We start from the raw sequence: 13769 nt of genomic DNA, 5'->3' as shown, positions 1-13769 counted from the left end.
ATTCCGAAATTCAAAAATTCAAAAATTCAGAAATTCAGAAATTCAGAAATTCAGAATATCAGAAATTCAGAAATTCAGAAATTCAGAAATTCAGAAATTCAGAAATTCAGAAATTCACAAATTCACAAATTCACAAATTCACAAATTCACAAATTCACAAATTCAGAAATTCAGAAATTCAGAAATTCAGAAATTCACAAATTCACAAATTCACAAATTCAGAAATTCACAAATTCACAAATTCACAAATTCACAAATTCAGAATCTCTTTCATTTTTAATTAAAATTTGAATTTTGGGGATATTTTTAAATGAAAAAATACAATTTTTTGGAATAAAAAACTACAGAATTCCATAAATGTTTTGTGTCCCAAAAAATAAATACAAAAACATATACAAAATGTTTTGAACCCAATTTCATATGTTTTCGGACCAAAAAATATACAAAAAACTAAAAAAAACAGACATTCGTTCTCCGTAAATGTCTTAAATTGAATTTTAAGGTGAAAAAAGAGAGATAGAAAAAACTGGAAGAATAAAAGAAGGCGGTAAAAATTGAATTTAAATGTATGGATCTCTTTTTTTTTTTTGAAATAAGACATCGAAGACTGAAAATGTACATAAAACTATGTTATTCAGGAAAAAAACATTTTGAAAAAAAATTTTTTTTGGATCGAAAATTTTAGCTCAATTTTTCTTTAAAAATATGTACTGGACCGGTTTAAAAATCTCAAATTTCGTGTTAAACGAGGAACACCACCACTTTGTTCCCATCCCGGCGTTTTTTCGTTTTTATGACGTACAAAATGCCAAAAAACACTTTTTTTCAGAAAAAAAAGAGATAAGAAAATAAAAAAGAGAATGGAGAACCACAAAGAAGAGCAGAAGAAAAAGAGCATAAATTTTTTATAGCTAAGGGGGTTTGTTCTTATGCTCTCTCTAGTTTTTTTAGTTTAGTTTAGTTTTTAGTGTCAAGTGTCAGATGGCTCTGAAAATCCAGCTAAAAGCTTCCCGGACCTTTTTGAAACAGGAAAATACATAAAACAAAGCTAGAGCTATATTTTTGTAGTTGACAATATTTTCCTAGCTACCGTAGTTTTTAAGATATGCGCTTTTGAAGTTGGCGCCAGCTTTTACGACATCCAAACCTGAGGAAAACGCGCTCTATCTCAAAAACCTGAAAAGCTAGCGAAATTTTATCAAAATTGTAGAGCGTAAAAGTTTACACATTTTTGTAGTTGACAACTTTTTCTAGCTACCGTAGTTTTGGAGATAGCAGCGTTTTAAGATTGCTTTAAATTGGTCTGCTAAATAGCTAGCAGACCCAAAGAGACGCAGAGAAACGAGATCATTGGTCTGCTAAATAGCTAGCAAGCCAACGCTCCATCTCATTCTCTGCGTCTCGTTGGTCTGCTAATGTTGCGGCATTGGCCTGCTAGCTATTTAGCAGACCCAAAGAGACGCAGAGAAGCGAGACAGAATTGGCCTGCTAGCTATTTAGCAGGCCAACGCTTATGCATGCAATTTAAGATTGCACGCTTAAATGGGTCTGCTAAATAGCTAGCAGACCCAAAGAGACGCAGAGAAACGAGAGCATTGGTCTGCTAAATAGCAAGCAAGCCAACGCTCCATCTCTTTCTTTGCGTCTCGTTGGTCTGCTAATGTTGCGGCATTGGCCTGCTAGCTATTTAGCAGGCCAACGCGTATGCATGCAAACTTTAAAGGCGCATAACTCAAAAACTACGGTAGCTAGAAAAAAGTTGTCAACTAATATTATATGTAAAATTTCAAGCTACACATTTTTATGGTTGACAAAATTTTGCAGGCTTTACGAGTTTTTAAGATATAGCTGTTTTAATTTTGCTAACTCGAAAAAATCTTGGTTTTTTTTTGTTTTCCTCATAACTTTCTTTAAATTGCACTTAGAAACATGAAATTTGGCTTATTTTGTAGGAATTTATACTGCAAATCAGAATATCATCCTCGGATTTTTTTGAGTCAACATTTGAAGTAAACTTTCACTTTCAGTGAAAATAAGGTAATAATTGAAAGCTTTGAAGTTGAGGATATTTTTCTAAAGTTTCAAAAAAAAATCGTTTTCAATTTTGTTTTTTGAGAGGTTTCAAAATATTTATGAAATAAAAACAAAAGCGGTGTCTTCTAATCAGCTGATCTCTTTTGATTTGATCTTCTATCTTTTGACTGGGCCAATTTGTGCTCCTCGGAGCACAAATTGGACACTGGGAGGTTTTTGAGAAGAAGAAGAAAAGTGAGAAGATTTTGGGGGACACACAAAACTTGATGGATTATTTTGAGAGAGAGAGAGAGAGAGAGAGAGAGAGAGAGAGGGGGGGGGGGGGGGAGAAGGATGAGCAATAAAATTGTGGAACACATTTGAGGGAAAACAAAAAGGTGAGGGTGGAAGATAGGGGGTCCCAGGTGTCTGGGTAGAGAAAAAAGAGATTTAAACTTTTTTTGAGAATTTTTGATTCCAAAAACCTAGAAATCCTGGAAAAAAGTCCAAAGTTTCCAAAATATTCAAACTATACTAAAAAATTTGAAAATATCGCCGAGTGAGAAAGAAGTTAATCTTTTTGAAAATTTCTCTCTGTTCTTCTCAATGTCCCTTTAAAGACAGAAAAAAGAGAAAACAACTCGGTTGGTGGGAGGTCCCACCAACAAAAACAAAACAATAATTCTAGAAGGGAAATTTCATTTTTCTGGAATTCGAAAAATTTTATAGATCTAACATTTTGGGTATTTTAGGGCTTCTTTGTAGTCTTCGAAAATAGATTTTGAGAACAATTTTTTTTCCAAAATTCTGGAATTTTTTGAAATTCAAAAATTTGTTCCAAAGCTTTGTAAATTATAATTTTTGAAAAGTTTGAATAACCAAAAATCAAAAAAAAATGTACTTTTCTATGGGAAAGAAGAGTCTATCCCTTAGGAAAAAATGAGGAGGTGAGAGATCAAAAACTTTAAGAGACGCAGAGAAAAATACAAGAAAAAGATAAGAAGAGCCTGTCAAGAGGTTCGCGGATAACCGGATATTGTAAGAGAGAGAGAGAGAGAGAGTGAGAGGCGCAGAGAAAAAAGTGGGATTGAAAATGACAACTGGTTTAAAAATGAGTCAACTTTTGAATTTTGAAAATTTCAAAAAAAAAATTTTTAATTTGCAAAATTTTGGAATTCTGAAATTGTGGTTATTTGTTTACCTAAAAACTATCCTTGATTTTTTAAGTTAAAAATACTTCAAAAAAATTTTTTTTCGAATTTTTGAATTTTTCGAAAAATGCCAAAAATACTAATAAGAACTAAACAAATTATGCATTTCTTCATAATAAGGATTTTTTCATTTTTTCTCACGGCGATCATCGTCAGACTTCTTCTTCTCCTCCTCTCATATTTATTTATATTTTTCAGTGTCAACTATACGAAAAAAAAATTATTTTTCAAAAAAAAAAAAAAGAATTTTCAACAAATCTGGGTGTATTTGTTTTTAAAGGGACATGGGTAGAAGATAATTTCTTATAATTGATGAGAAAAAATAAAAAAAATATACTGTACAAAAACAAATTTAAAAAAATGAAAACAAATTTTAGTGGGAATTTTTAGGGATTTTCAAAATTTTCAATGTTTTTGATTTTTCGATTTTCCCAGTTTTTGGATTTTCAGAATTTTTCAAGGCTTTTTAGAACTTTCAGATTTTCCAGAAATTTCAAATTATTGGGATTTTCTGGATTTTTAGAACTTCAAGGATTTTCAGATTTTTCAGAGCATTTTTAATTTCAAAGATTCTGAGAATTTCAAGGATTTCCAGATATTCAGAAATTTCAAATTTTCGGAATTTCTAGATTTTTAAGAATATCAGATATTCAGAAATTTTATAGATTCTAGAATATTTATATTTTTCAGATTTTGACTATTTTGGAATTTTCAGACTTTACTATTTTCGGAATTTCAAGGATTTCCAGAATTTTCCTAACTTTCAGCATTTTCAGAGAAACCGTAAACCTTTAATAGAAGGGCCCTCCGAGAGGGGTTTGAAAAAATAGAAGGGTCGTCCCTTCTGATACAGGTTTTACGGTATTAAGGATTATCAGAATTTTCAGAACATTTTGGAACTTCTAGAACTTTCAGAAAAAATTTCCGATTTTCAATTTTATCGAATTCCAGAATATCGAACATTAAAAAATTCTGAGATTTGAAGGATTTCCAGAATTTCAAGATTATCAAAATTCCAAGGATTTTCGAAGTTTTCAGAATTTTAAGAATTTTCCAATTTTAAGTTTCTAAGAATTTTTCAGAATTTTTTTTCAGAATTTCAGAACTAACTTTTTAAAACCCAAAAATGAAAAAATTGTTAAAAACAACAAAAAATAAAACATCCTAGTCGATTCCCAAAAGAATTGAGGAGAAATTCTTAAATCTAGAAGAACGTCTTCTTTTTTTTTTTTGGGATTCCCAGTACATATTTAATGTTCCTTTTTTCCCGTTTTTTCTATGTAAATATTTTGAAAAATGGCGCGAAAAATTTTTCTGAAAATTTTTGAGCGAGTTTGAAATTTATGAGAAAATTCGGGAGAAAAAAATAAAATGATAAACGATGTGTACGAATTTTTTTTGAGTTAAAAAATGAGTCAAATTTCGAAAAATCGCTGAAAAATGGAAAATCTGGAAAAATTTTTAAAAAATGAAAAATAACTTGAAATTTCAGATTTTTTAAAGAATGGATGAAATTCAAAAAAAGGAAGCAATCTGTGTAATGGCTGGAAAAATTGAATTTCAGAGAGAAAAATCGAATTTTCAGATTAAAAAATTTCCAATTTTTGGGATTTTCTGTTCTATTAATATCCCTAATTTGAAAAATTGGACTTTTTCATTAGTTTATTTTTTAGAATCCAATTTTTAAGCAATTGAAAACTTAGGATTACTGTAGTTCTGTAAGAATTACCTGTAAAATTTTGAATCCTTAAATTTCAGGTTTTAGAACTTCAATTATTGCAAGTTTTTTTTCAAAATTCAAGTGTTACCAATCTTCAGAAATTCCAAATTTTCAGAATTTTCGCATTTTCAGATTCCTTCAAGATACTTCCTCCTGATCCTGTCCACAATTTGGGGAAATTCCAAAGTTTGTTTTTTTTCTGTTTTTCCTAGTGCCCAGATGTCCACGATTCCTTCATTTTCCAGTTTTTTTGTCTGAAATTTTTAATTTTTGAAAACATTTCCGAACTTAAATATTTCAATTTTCAGATTCAATTTTCAAATATTTTTCGATTTCTAAATATTCAATTTTTGAATATTTTTCAATTTTTTAATAAAAATTAGCTAATTTTTGACATTTTCCAGATCTACGAAATTCCAAATTTCGAGCATTTTAGAATCCTTCTTTCCAAGTCTATCGGTTTGTCCGGATGTCCTCCCCCTCTTCTTCCTCCCCCTCTTTTCTTGTCCCTTGTCTCTTTTCCCCCTAAAATCCAATATATTCTTATATTCCGTCTCCTCCTCCTCCTTCTTCGCCCCCCGGTTTCCCCCATTATGCTGCTCCGTTTCTCTTCCTCTGCGTCTCTCGTTTCTTCACACTCTCTCGTCGCAGTGCGCGCGACGAGTAGCCAAGACAACTGGTCATCAACAACTCACTTATTTCTTGTTCTTAGTTTTTACTTTTTTCTAGAATTTTCTAGCAATTTTAATACTGAAAATCCTTTCTTTTTAACATTAAGGACACCATTTTCCCATTAAAATTCGAATTTATCGATTTTCAGACCATGGAGGAAGCGGAAAAAGTGAAAGTTGTGGTCCGATGTCGTCCGATTTCAACCACCGAGAAACTACAAGGACACAAAATCGCGGTGAACTGTAATGATGAGGATAAAGCGGTCACAATTAAAAGTGTCAATCAGGAAGTAAGGGATTTTTTAAGCTCAAATTATAGGAAATTGAATCTAGATCATTTTTGTAGTTGGCCAATTTTTTCTAGCGTTTTTGGTTTTTGGGATATGATTGTTCGAAAATTGGTGTCTAATATTTGAAGCGTTGGTAGGCTAAATAATTAGCAGACCAATTTGCTGAAAAAGTCAAGCTAGCCGAAAATTTCAATATACCGTAAAACCTGTAATAGAAGGGCCCCCAAACCGTCAAGTTTGAGCTTAGTTATCTCGATTCCTGTATGAGATATTAAAAAGTGGTTAACTGATAAATTGTTTATCATAGTATCAGCAACATTTTATCAGTTGACCACTTTTTGCTATCTTTCACAGGAATCAAGATATATATATATATATACTCGAAGTTGAAAGTTTGAATGCCCTTCTATTACAGGTTTTACGGTATTAAAATGTTTAAAATTGCTTAAGCTACATTTTGATATAAATTTTATTAAAAGGGGTTGGCCGGTTCTTGAGATATGCGCCTTTAAAGAGACGCAGAAGGTGGGAGACGGCAGGTAAAAAGATGTCCGTTTTTGAAACTGTTATAACTCAAAAACGGGAGAAGTCAGCTAAAAATTTTAAATTACTAAAATGTTTGAAATTGAATAAGCTGCATTTTGATATAAATTTCATCAAAATAGCTTCAAAGGTTCTTAAGATAATGCGGCTGAAATACAAGGCACCTATTTTCGGAGGGGGTGGGGGGGGAGGGGGAAGCTGGTGCGTCTTGAAGGCGTTCTAGGTTTAAAACGCTATATCTAGCGAACGAGTGAAGCTAGTTTAAATTACTTAACTAACAAAATGTTTAAGATTTGATATGCTACATTTTCGGTGTTGCCCAATTTTTTCTAGCTGTTTTGGTTTTGGAGATATAAACCTTCAGAGTTATACTTTTTGAAAATCCTCTATCTCAACTTATTTTAGCTCTAGAAAATTTTAAAACCAACCAAACTATGTCAAATTTTATTTCTCAAAATGAAGCTCCAAATTCTTACAGGAACCCCAACGAACCTTCTACTTTGACGCTGTATTCTCCCCAAATACCGATCAAATGACAGTTTACAATGTCGCGGCAAGACCCATTGTGGAGAATGTGTTGAAGGGATACAATGGTAATTAATTTAATTAGTCTTAATAATTGATTTTTGATTTTAGGAACAATCTTCGCTTATGGTCAAACTGGTACCGGAAAAACGTTCACAATGGCCGGAGAGTTGGAGCCAATAGAAATGCGGGGAATTATACCGAATTCGTTTGCTCACATTTTTGATCATATCGCTAAATGTCAGCATGATACAACGTAAGTTATCTCAAAAACTAGAAAAGCTAGAAAAATTTGTTAAACTACAAAAATGTAGAACTTAAAATTTTACATATTTCATTGGTTAGGACATTAGAGCTAGCTTTCCCCGTTTGCTAGATATAGCGCTTTAAAACTAAGACACCTTCAGGACGCGTCTGCTGCCCATCGAAATAGGCGCCTTGGCTTTCAACTGCAATATCTCAAGAACCTAAAAAGCTATTATGGTGAAATTTATATAAAAATGTAGCTTATCCAATTTTATGCATTTTGGCGTTTTGAAAACTTAGCTTCCCCCGTTGTCAAGTTATAACAGTTTCAAAAACGGACATCTTTTTACCTGCCTCCTCCCACCGTCTGCGTCTTTTTAAAGGCGCATATCTCAAGAACCGTCCAATCCCCTTTTTAATAAAATATACATCAAAATGTAGCTTATAAAATTTTACACAATTTGTTAGTTGATAAAATTCTAGAAGCTATGAGCGGTCGAGAGATATAACGCTTTGAAAACAGGGTTCTGAAATCTAGGCAAGTGAATTGGTCGGCTATTTTTAAGCAATTATATCTCAAGAACCAAAAAAGCTACCAAAATTTTGTCGACTACAAAAATGATCTAGATGAAATTTCCTATAATTTGAAATATTTTAAAAACTAGACAAGCAAAAAAAAATTATGTAAATTGAAAAACAAAATTGAACCATTGAAAATGAGAATTTCAGATTCCTTGTCCGTGTCTCGTACTTGGAAATATATAACGAAGAAATTCGAGATTTGCTCTCCAAAGAGCACAGTGGACATTTGGAGATTAAGGAGCGTCCAGATGTGGGTGTCTATGTACGGAATCTCTCAAATCCTACTGTAGAGAATGCGTCAAAAATGCAAGCCCTGATGGAGTTTGGAAATAAGAATCGTAAGTTTCAAGGCTCAGCAACCCAAAGTCACCTAAGAGTTTTAAACTTTTAGGATTTTGAAATTTTAGAAAAAATGATTTTTCTCAAAAATTTGAATTCTCTAACCCCTTAAACGCCTTTAAAATTAACAGCAATTTTTCAGGCAAAGTCGGAGCCACTGCCATGAATCTAGAATCTTCTAGATCCCATGCAATGTTTACCGTAACCATTGAATCTTGTCGAAATGGACTAGTGACACAGGGAAAACTACAATTAGTCGATTTAGCTGGATCCGAACGACAGAGCAAGACAGGAGCTCAGGGGGAGAGGTTAAAGGTACCAGGATTTGAGAATTTTAACTTACTTATACTTCCACTTTGAGCTCGATTATCTCATTTCCTGTAAAAGATATGAAAAATCTGTCAACTGATAAAATGTTGTTTATATTATGACAAATATTTTATCAGTTGACAGATTTTTGTTATCTTTCATAGAAATTGAGATAATTGAGGTTGAAGTGTTTACAGTAATTGCTCCTAAAATCCCAAAAATACCCAAATTATCTTCCAGGAAGCGGCAAAAATTAACCTATCCCTCTCTACCCTTGGAAATGTGATAAGCTCTCTTGTAGATGGCAAATCTACACATGTACCTTATCGAAATTCAAAATTGACACGATTACTACAAGACTCGCTGGGCGGCAATTCAAAAACTGTGATGGTAAGTTTAGCGTTATCTCAAATATCTCAAAAACTCTAACAGATAGAAAAAATTGGCCAACTACAAAAATGTAGAACTTGAAATTTTCTACACTTTGTTAGTTAACAAAATTTTGAAAGCTATAACCGATTTTGAGATATGAAGCTTTGAATCGGCGATTGGTCTGCTAAATATTTAGCTGACAACTTTTGAGAGACGCAGAGAGTTAGAGAGCGCATTCAAACATTAGCAGGCCCATTTGGACGTGCTATCTTAAAACGCTTATATCTCCTAAACCATTGTAGCTATCAAAAAAATTATCAAATAGAAAAATGTGTAAAATGTTAAGATCTACACTTGTATAGTTAGCAACGTTTTTCTAACATTTCCAGTTTTCAAGATACAACGTTTTGAACAGGTGAGACTCGCTCCAATTGGTCTCCTAATTATTTAGCAGGCTTACGAGGCGTCCTAGTTTTTAAGCACTATATCTAGCAAACGGGAAAAGCTAGGTCAAATTTTTTAACTAATAAAATGTGTAAAATTTTAAGTTCTACAGTTTTTTAGTTGACAAAGTTTTTGTAGCTTTTCTAGTTGTTGAGATAAAACGGTTCGTTGAGATAAAACGGGGCTTGTCATTCGTATTCAACTCCCTTATATTTTCAAACGTTTTTATCTTGAAAGATCTAAAAATGTGTCACTAACAAAATGTGTAAAATTTGACGCTCTACAATTTCTCAATTGACAATTTCAACCTAGCTGTGATAATTCTCAAGATATCACGTGCTCTTTTAGATCGCAAATGTTGGTCCAGCCACCTACAACTACGATGAGACGTTGTCAACGTTAAGATACGCAAATCGTGCAAAGAATATTCAAAATGTGGCGAAAATCAACGAGGATCCAAAAGATGCGCAACTTCGAAAGTTTCAGCTGGAAATCGAGCTGCTCAGGAAGCAGTTGGATGGTAATTTTGAACTTCTTGCTCTAGAAATTCTCAAAATTCGTTTTAGAAGAAAATCCTGGCGAGGATGAAAATCAGGAGGAGGCGTGGGAGGCGAAAATGAAGGAGCGAGAAGTGGAAATGGAGAGAAAACGGAAAATTCTGGAAGAACGAGTCAATTCGGCGGTGGACGATGAGGAAACGCATCGGCTGGTCAAAGAGATGATGGAGAATGAGGCAGAATTGAAAAAAGCAAGGAGTGAGCACGAGAAATTGAGGTATAGATTTTTTTGAATTTGTTAGATTTATAGAGCAGGAAATTCTACATATTTTTGTAGTTCGTAAAATTTGAATAGCCATTTTCCTTTTTTAGATATGCCTCTTCAAAGTCTGGTACTCAAAAATCAAAATGTTCCAAAAAAAATTTTTTTTTGAAAATTTTAATTTTTTTCAAATTTTATACCATCTTATGTAAAATTTAATTTCAATCACTTTTTCTCTTGGAATTTTTCTTCTATCTCTAACGCTTCGCGAGATATAACCCCTTAAAGAGGGGAAGGGGGAGACGCAGAGAAACGAGAGCACTCTCGCTTCTCTGCGTCTCCTTGTTTGCAAAAAGGGTTGTAACTTAGCTAGTTTTGAAGCTAAATTGATTTTGAAAAAACGGAAATGTGTGAAATTGAACTCTCTACATTTTCAAATTTGAGAAAAAATTCACCAGCTTCAATGGTTCGCGAGATATGGCTCTTTGAAGTTTGAGGAGAGACGCAGAGAAACGACAACGCTCTTGCTTCTCTGCGTCTCTACATTGATGAGATAGAATAAAAGTTTTAAGAGAAAATGTGCTTAAAATTTAATTTCACATAGAATGAAAAAAAGAATCCAAAAAAAAAATTTTTTTTGAAATTTTTTTTCCAAAATAACGAAGAAGTTTTCAGAAGCAAATTGGAAAAAATCGAGAAAAAGCTGATCGTTGGCGGTGAGAATCTTCTGGAAAAGGTCGAGGAGCAAGCGAAACTTCTGGAAATCAACAACAAAGAGCTAGAACAGTCGAAAAGTCAAGAAGCTCATCTAAGGAACCAATTAGAGGAGAAAACCGCGGTTAAAGTGGAGATTGAGGAGAGATATTCATCTCTACAAGAAGAATCGCTGGCGAAATCCAAGAAAATCAAAAAATTGGGTATGGAATTGAAGGATTCGCGTGCCGAGCTGCAGGATTTGGAGGAGGAGCATCAGAGACAGATGGAGGGAATGTTGGAGAACTGTCGATCGTTGAAAAAGGTATGCATCCAATGTAAAATTTAATTCTGAACATTTTTTATCTAGAAAACGTTTGTGTAGCTCTAACGGTTTCCAAGTTATGACCCTTCAAAGTTTCAGGGGAGAGAGAGAGACGCAGAGAAACGAGAGCGCTCTGTGTCTCTCATTTTAGGAAAGGGGGTGTAACTCGGTTAGTTTCGAAGATAGATCAATTTTGAAAGAAGGAAAACATGTAAAGTTTTGTGCTCTACATTTTTGTAGTTTACACATTTTTCTAGCTATTACAGTTCATGAGATATAACCCTTCAAAGTTTCAGGAGACACGCAGAGAAACGAGAGCATTCTCACTTCTCTGCGTCTCTCATTTTGGAAAAGAGGGTGTAACTCGGGTAATTTCAAAGCTAGAAAATTGTTTTTTAAAATAAAATACGTCCAATTTTACGCTCCACATTTCACTAGTTTACTTAATTTCACTAGCTCTCATGCTTTTTGAGTTATGCGCCTTTAAAGTTAACTCTGTTACTCGACTACCTTATTTCCTCTAACACAAGCCTACCCAGACTGTCAACTTTGAGCTCAATTATCTCAGTACTTTCAAAAGATATCAAGAAAGTTTTAATTTTTTTTTTCCAATTTATCTCAGTTCCTGTGAAAGATATCAAAAAGTGGCCAAATAACAAAATGTTTATGATAATATGATAAACATTTTATCAGTTGACAATTTTTTGATATCCCTAATAGACACTGAGATAATTGAGCTCAAAGTTGTGTACGTTCTGAGTGGGCTCCTATTAGAGGTAATAGGGTAATTTCAACGTTACTGGAATTTTCAAAAACTGTCTAGTTGACAAGAATTTGTTAGCTATGGAAGCTATGGAATGCTTCAAGGAGCATACTCTAGTTTTAGGCTAGCTCAAAAATCCCTAAAATCTACCCAAAAGTCGTCAAAATGTCTAAAATCCAATTTCCAGGAACTGATGCTAAACCTGGCAATTATCAACCAGTACATCCCAGTGGAGCATGTTGAAATGATTGAAAAGTATGTGAGCTGGAATGAGGAGCACGGAGAATGGCAGCTGAAAGCGATCGCCTACACTGGAAACAACATGAGAGCTGTGGCGCCGCCTGTAAAACAAGAATTTTCGGTAAGAAAACCATCAACTTTGAGCCCAGGTATCTCATTTTTTGTAAAAGATATCAAAAAGTGGTCAACTGATAAAATGTTTATCATATTATCACAAACATTTTGTTATTTGACCACTTTTTGATATCTTTCACAGGAACTGAGATAAATTGGCTTAAAATAGCCTGAACATTCCAAAAAAAAAACGTTTTTTCAGAGCAATAACCAAACGACACCAATGTACTATTCGTATCGTGCAGATTTGGGAGCAAGTACCGCGGAGCATCGACCAAGAACGAGTAGTATGAAACGGATGAAACAGAGTATACGACTACAGCAGTTGTTGACCTAGAGGTCATTTTCAAAAAAAAAAAACTAACAAAAAAAAACTTTCGAAAAAAAATCAATTTTGGCCCCAAGGAAATTTTTCAAAAAATCCAAAAGCTAATAAATCAAAAAAATCTCTTTACCACATTATTTTTTCCTGCTCTCTCAGGCCCGAAAACCTATTTGTCCCGGCTGTTTGGATTTTTTTTGGAACACAATTCCGTTTTTTTTTGCAATATTGAGGATTTTCAAACCTCTAGACAGAAAAAGCGCTCTATCTTAAAAGCCATAAACTTTTTTTGGGATTTATTAATTAAAAAAATTAGAATACAAAATTCGAAGCATTTTCCTAGTTTGAGAATTGACACAGCTCTTCTTGCTCCAAAAAATTAGTTGAAAACTTTTTTCTAGCGTTTCTAGTTCTTGAGATACAACGCTTTGAAGCGGCGATTGGTCTGCTAATTATTTAGCAGACCACTTTGAGAGACGCAGGTAGTTAGAGAGCGCATTCGAACATTAGCATCTAATTCTTTTTCAAAACGTTATATCTCGAAAACCAAACAAGCTAGAAAAAAGTTTTTCTTCAAATCGGCGAGTTACAACGCTTCAAATCGGCGAGTTTTTTTTTCAAACATTAGACCCATTTGGACGTGCTATCTTAAAATGCTTATATCTCCTAAACCATAATAGCTATCAAAAAATTATCAACTAGAAAAATGTGTAAACGTTTAAGATCTACATTTTTGTAGTTAACAAATTTTTGTTAGATTTTTTAGTTTTTGAGATACAGTGCTTCTAAGAACCGGGCGCGCCAAATGGTCTGCTAATTATTTAGCAGCCTAAGAGAGACGCAGAGAGTTAGAGGGTTTCAAACATTAGTAAACCAATGCATACTTCAAAGCGGTATATCTCCTAAACCATTATAGCTACCTAAAAACTTTTAACTAGTAAGATATGTAAAATTTTCCGCTTCACATTTTTATAATTGGCAAATTTTTTCTAACTTTCTTAGTTTTGGAGATATACCCCTTCCAAACTTTGTTATGCCTTCTATAGCTAACTCTGCGGCTAACTATCAAGGAGTCTGCAAATCTACCGTAATCTCTTCTAATGGATCTATTTTGCAATTTTTTATATCTGTCACATCATCTAAACGTAAAATCATATGTATACAAAAAAGAAAAAAAATGACGAATAGAAAAACAAGTAGACTAAACTACTAAAATTCAGATAAACATTCAATATGACATCTTCTGGCTCCGCCCACTTCTCCTTCCCCCGGAGATGCGCCCCCAGAC

At 33.4% G+C, this 13769-nt stretch overlaps 1 protein-coding gene across 1 annotated transcript; it reads left to right on the top strand.

Annotated features, from left to right (window-relative positions):
• Positions 1 to 5767: 5767 nt before the first annotated feature.
• On the top strand, positions 5768 to 12496 carry Cbr-klp-20 (the record flags this gene model as incomplete). The annotated part of the gene is made up of 11 exons (XM_002640787.2): positions 5768 to 5905; positions 6927 to 7041; positions 7085 to 7229; positions 7949 to 8139; positions 8283 to 8455; positions 8690 to 8839; positions 9614 to 9785; positions 9832 to 10039; positions 10700 to 11042; positions 11993 to 12166; positions 12362 to 12496. The coding sequence occupies 11 exons, from the start codon at positions 5768 to 5770 to the stop codon at positions 12494 to 12496; spliced, it is 1944 nt and encodes a 647-aa protein (XP_002640833.2).
• Between the last annotated feature and the right edge of the window lie 1273 nt (positions 12497 to 13769).

This window comes from Caenorhabditis briggsae (assembly GCF_000004555.2).
Source record: "Caenorhabditis briggsae complete genome, chrIII, whole genome shotgun sequence".
In the NCBI taxonomy this organism is placed as follows: Eukaryota; Metazoa; Nematoda; class Chromadorea; order Rhabditida; family Rhabditidae; genus Caenorhabditis; species Caenorhabditis briggsae.
The sequence above is the reverse complement of the archived record's forward strand: the minus strand, read 5'-3'. Positions and strand labels throughout refer to the sequence as shown.